The sequence below is a fragment of the Capsicum annuum genome, chromosome 9, assembly GCF_002878395.1.
Source record: "Capsicum annuum cultivar UCD-10X-F1 chromosome 9, UCD10Xv1.1, whole genome shotgun sequence".
NCBI lineage: Eukaryota > Viridiplantae > Streptophyta > Magnoliopsida > Solanales > Solanaceae > Capsicum > Capsicum annuum.
Genome location: NC_061119.1, coordinates 217,358,178 through 217,364,114, shown reverse-complemented (window position 1 = coordinate 217,364,114; position 5,937 = coordinate 217,358,178). Strand labels below are relative to the sequence as shown.

Sequence of the window (5,937 nt, the reverse complement as noted above, 5' to 3'; positions counted from 1 at the left end):
AAGTCACTTAATCATATCAATAAATAATTCAAATTTTGCTAAAGACAGAAAACATTATAGTGCAACTTGCTCTATAACAACTTCCATAATTAAATCAATAAACATTATTGATAACACTTTAATTATTAATTGTTGGGAATTTAGCATTCCCCTTTAGCCTACTTGCAAATTAAAAAAAAAAATAAAAATAATCTATATTGTTGATTACTTTCTTATATTAATATAAGAAGAATTGTGACTTATAGTATTTTCCATAAGATTTTTGAAGATCTAAATTTAAATTTTGAAATATCAAATAATCAAATCTAATTTAGTGCTGAGAATTATTCACAGTAACTTTGATGAAGCGAACCATGACAAGTAAAAGTGAACGAAGAGCGTACATTTTAGATTTGTTTGTACTCCCAATTTTCAATTTTTCTACAAAATTAACCGTGTGTGTGTATATATATATATATATAGTTTTGTAATCCTTCACCTTGTTGATTAATAGAAAATTCTAGTTAACAAATAAAAAACTAAAAATCTATGTATCTAGATGAAATTTATTAAAATGGTTTATTTTTTATAAAGTGATGGTTAAATACATGTATAAGCAAAGACCACCGTTTATTTTACACCAGGAGAAAAGAAATTAAAATAAAATGAAAGGAAATAAAATAAAATAAGCCTAATTAATATTTATACATCACTAATTATAATATCATTATAGAGTTCCCTCCTGATCAATTTGCCACAGATCTTGCTGCATTCAAAAAAAAATAAATCAAAAGTTTATATGTTAAACTTGAGAAAAATTAAATTATACTATGTATGTTCGGTACGATGAAAAATATTTTTCAAAAAATTTGTAACCATTTTGACATTAAAAAATGTAATATTTGAAAAAAGGTGTCAAATCAAAGAATAATACCTTAGCTAGTAGATATTGAAATCAGGCCATGATGATTCCTGCACCTAAAATTAAATTAAAATTGAGTCAAACCTTTCTATAACGATCTATAATAACATTTTATATATCAGTTATGCTTTACGAGGAATTAATATTATTTCACATTATGTCATATTTTATATGTTCTCTATATTAGCATTTCATTGTAGCATCTGAAAAATGTCGGGTCAAACGATATTGTTATAGATAAATCTGAGTGTATTTTGAAGGCCGATATCGGAGCAATATAATGCATAGAACATGTGAATAAACTTTGAGTTTCGAAAGCAAGTTGTTGAAGCGGGAAAGTCCAAGGCTATATAGATTCCACATCAGTTCTCCGTAATCAATATGAGACTTTTTGCAATAGAATCATAACAAACCACCACGCTTCGCATTCATCGTCTTAGGAGGCTTCACTCTGGGCAACTTAATTTGTGTAGGTAGTTCTTTTCCAGACAGTCCTTAGACAGTCCTTTTCTAGTCAGGCGCTCAGACGCCTTGATGGCTGTGTGCGCTAGACATTGCTAGCCCCAGCCGAATACTGCCATAACGACCTCACTGTCCGTGCACGGTGGATATGGAGGATGGTGGTTGACTTTGATACCATTGATACAATATTAAGAGAACGACAACCCGAAAACTAGATATTAAGGTGGAGAGCCCAAGGTTATATAGATCTCACATCAGTTCTCCGTAATTGATATGAGACTTTTTGTAGGATCATAACAAACTACTACGCTCCACATTAGTCATACTCGAAGGTTCCACTCTGGGTAACTTTTACTTTACTTGTGTAGGTAGCTCCTTTCCAGGTAGCCCTTTTCAAGTCAGGCGTTCAGGCGCCTTGATGGTTGTGCGCCAGGTATTGCTAGCCTCACCCAAACACTGCCATGCCACAGGATCATAACAAACCACCACGCCTCGCATCCGTCATCCTCAAAAGTTCCACTCTAGACAGCTTCCCCTTTACTTGTGTAAGTAGTTCTTTTTCAGGTAGGACTTTTTTAGTCAGACGCCTTGATAGTTGTGCGCTAGACATTGCTAGCCCCAGCTGACCACTGCCATAACGACATCACTGTCTATACATGGTGGGTACGGACGATGGTGGTTGACTTTGATACCACTAATACAATCTTAGGAGAACTAGATCGTAACATATTTTGAAGAATACGAGCAACATAAGCAAGTAACGAAGATTATAAAATTAAAATAAAATATTTAAAATATGAAAAAAAATAAAATAATAAAAATTACCAGAACCATTGTGATGCTTATCATCAACAGGTTGACATCTTTGATGTTTCTCCATACATTGCATCAAAAACTTGAAAGTTTCAATCTCACAGGGTATAGTAAGCCCACCACTATGATTGAATCCAAATTCTTCTTCGACTTTTTCAAGTAAAACTTTAAATAAAGGATCACTTAAATAACTTGTTGGAATTATAAATCTTCTAAGTTCTGGTCCCACATAAACCGCTAAAGATCCTCTCGGGACGCCATGTGGTGATTCTGGGCTCTGACAAATGTCCTCATCCGAATCGCAACACACGCTGGTGTTCCGTAGCCTCCTGCTTATCGATGGGGATATGCCTCCTTTGTAACACTCATTTTTTTTACTGTTAGACGATTTTGTACGTTCGATTTTTACGCCATGGTTTTTTACCTTTGTAGGGGTAAATGTGACATTTTGCCATTTGTTTAACAATTGTTTGAGTCTCACAATTTGTCTAATGCCTGTCAATTTTGTTTCTCCATGACCATCCATTTTTTTTTCCTTGTTTGTAAAAATAATCACAATAATTACAAGATCTTGTTGCACTGCATTATCCTGAAAAAAAATATAATAATATATTTAATAGTAAAAAAAAAAAAAAAAAAGAACTTGAATATTGAATATCAATAATAATAATATAGTGAGGAAATAATATGTAGTTAAAAATTAAAATAGTTATGAGAAAAATGATTTTTATTCAGATGTGAGAGAAAGATTTTTTCTCGATCCCTCGATATAAAATGCTAGTGGAAAACATTTTTTGGAAAATAAATACAAAAAGATCGATTTGTTCAAATGATACATTTTCTGAAAAATATTTTTCCTCGTATCAATGCTAACGTTGATACTTTAAATTCCATCTTTTATTCTCAACGAATGGAATAACAATATAACTTACAAGAGTATATTTATGTAGTTGTTCATGATCATGGTTCAGATTAAAAAAGAAAAATAGGTCAAGTCTGTCAGAAAATTCAAGTTATAACTATAAATTTAATTTCCTAATCCTAAAATATTTAATTACTTGAATATATCAAGATAATTTTTTTTCTTATTTCCATAAATGATTCTAACAAAAATCCATTTTTGAGATCAACAAGAGTTTGAATTCTCAAACAATATCAGAAAAAAATGCATTTTTGTTTTTGAAAATTCTATTTTCTCTACGATTAATATCTTCTTCTTTTTTTCGAAGGTAAAGCGATTTTCAATTATCATAATTTACGTATATATATATATAAATTTAGGGAAAATTACCAGAATATTGTTTGCTAGAGGTGGCAAGAATAATAAATCTCCATCTTAAATAAACATAGAAATTAAATATATGAAAAAAAACTTGGGTTATATATATAGGAGATCAAGAAGGCTTTTTGTTTAATTTTTGGCCTTATTGGAACGTTGAAGATGTAATAGAATTTCTTTTTTTCTCCAGAATGCACTAAATAAAATATAATGATTCTGAACTAAAAATACATGCATATATATATGAATTATTACATATTTACTTCCTTGACATGAAAATAGAATTATTATTTTTGTATTTATAAGTATTCATTCTTTATCGCAATAATTTTCTCTAAAATTTATGGTTTTACTATATTTTCGTTGCTAATTTTACTTTTATCCATTCATATCCACCATTTTTTAATCTTGTTCATACAATTTTTTTCTTGGGAGATAAACAGCCCCCATAAAAAAAATGCACGTGATAAAATATTTATATTAGACACTTTCAATTTAAATTCTAAAAATATTTTGCACGAAATTTCAAGGGTCTATAAATAATTAAGTTAATTATTATATTTTATATTCACCTTTTTAAATTGTACACATCGAATTGGAATAAACCATTCGGTTTAATAACTTATATTATTGAAGTTGATGCGTATAAATAAAATAAATAATCTGAGAATATATGTAAAAACTTTTTCAAAGTTTGAGTCGTAAGTATTTAATATAAACATTTTATCATATGTTCAATGTATCAAAATATGTTGTATTTCAAATATCTAAATGAAATTTTTACATTATGGGATTTTTCTAGAAAACTTAAATATCTCTCTTATGACACTGGAATTAAATCTTTTTCAACTTTCAATAATTCAAATTCATTTTTCTATTCACATTTTAAACATTTGTTTGCACATGCAAACAGCAACTTACATAGTAAAGTTGTTCACTTGTTAATTATTTAAAATCTATTGGTTGTTTGAACCAAAAAAATAAAATTAAAAAAATCATATGGTAGGTCATTCTCATTCATTCTATTTGTATTTTCCATCTTGTGGGTTTAAAAAATGTAATTTATTAGAGATTTGATTTAAATACTAAATAGTACTTTGCAATTATTGGGATTTTTGAAAAGCACAAGCCAAAAATACCCTCCACCAGGTTGGCGGAATAGATGAAATCTCTTTTAAACGTTCGGATTTTAACTATAAAAAAAAAAAAATTAATAGAAAATATTTTATTTAAATGAGTCAATTTAATGTGATGTGAATCTAGATCAGTAGGACCAGTGGTTTCCGGTCAATACTATAACTCGAGCACATGAATTCATTTTCAGCGATATCGCCTGATATTTTATCGGAAACAACTTAATAAGATCTTTCTACTTTACAGTTAATTAAATTTAATTTGTTAGCAAGCTATAAGTCTCGTAGCTCTAAGAGCATAATATTTATTTATTTATTTATTATGATCTGAATATCCTTACTTCTTAAATACAAATTCAATTGTTATTCTGAATCAACGATTTAGAGGTGCGATTTGAATTTAGACCAGTCGAATCAGTTCTAGATTCGAATCAGTGATTTAAAATAGTTGATTTTTGTAAAAAAAATAGTTAAGTATATGCTAATCTTGATGTTCATTAATTATTGATGAATACATTAATTATTTGAAAAATATTTCAAGTAAAACAAATGGATGATATTTTGATATCTTATTTATGAATCACATAATTCATTATTCATTATTTTGGAGTTTTTGAAAATGTAAAATATTCAATAAATGTACATTTTGATAGGTTATGTACAAACAAAAAATATTTATTGAATGAGGGACCATTGTAGCCCTTGTCACACTTCAACTACTATACAAGCCATGACTTTTGCATATGTTTATTTATTTTTGGTTTCCATCACGATCTGACATTTGTATTGAGATTAGATAATTCAAATTTATCGTCAGAAAAATTTATATTGAGAGCTAACTATTTTCTAAATACTTAATAAAAAACATCTAATTAAAGATTAAAAAAATACTTAATTACCTCTACATTATTCGAGCAGAATTGATGTTCCGCCAGTACATTCCTCATGCTGAACAGACTATGAGAGATCTGAATCGAGTGTTACGATTGGGGCCGTCGAGCTCAACGAAGTATCGAATAAAAAGGGATAGCTTAGCAGGTAGGTCCCACTACCAACATGAAGGAGTGCAACTCGGAAAAAAAAAAAGAAAATTCAATTTCGATAAGACTTTATCTGAATCATAGTTTAGATTCAAGTTGGTTTAGTGAGGGTGATCGCGAAAGTCACCAAATGGGTCAGTCTTTTAGTTCTTTCGGATTATAATATCAAAGAAGGTTGTTACTTATACCAGGGGCGAACACGACTTCTTCTAAGACTATAACCCTAATGACTCAATAGTAATTAAGATTTACTCTTTTAAACCGTCCTAGCTTTGGTAAACGATTATATTAGTTCTAACTGTTTTGAGG

The 5,937-nt window shown here is 29.3% G+C and overlaps 1 protein-coding gene across 2 annotated transcripts; it reads right to left on the bottom strand.

Annotated features, from left to right (window-relative positions):
- Window positions 1–531: 531 nt before the first annotated feature.
- On the bottom strand, window positions 532–3,729 carry LOC107841873 (protein SMALL AUXIN UP-REGULATED RNA 10-like). 2 transcript variants are annotated; one of them, XM_047396629.1, is made up of 4 exons: window positions 3,468–3,729; window positions 2,189–2,765; window positions 914–957; window positions 532–745 (listed from the first exon to the last, which is right to left on the bottom strand). In XM_047396629.1, the coding sequence occupies exons 2-3, from the start codon at window positions 2,700–2,702 to the stop codon at window positions 935–937; spliced, it is 537 nt and encodes a 178-aa protein (XP_047252585.1). In that variant the 5' UTR covers window positions 2,703–2,765; window positions 3,468–3,729; the 3' UTR covers window positions 532–745; window positions 914–934. The 2 variants fall into 2 exon arrangements, with proteins under 2 accessions (XP_047252585.1, XP_047252586.1); XM_047396630.1 differs by having other exon boundaries at window positions 914–951.
- Between the last annotated feature and the right edge of the window lie 2,208 nt (window positions 3,730–5,937).

Bases quoted from the DNA above. Each gene is read 5' to 3' on its own strand.
- LOC107841873 (XM_047396629.1), bottom strand. From the start codon at position 2,702: ATGGATGGTCATGGAGAAACAAAATTGACAGGCATTAGACAAATTGTG. The intron at 958-2,188 runs GTAATTTTTATT...ATTTAATTTTAG, and splicing joins TAAGCATCACAATGGTTCTG to GTGCAGGAATCATCATGGCC.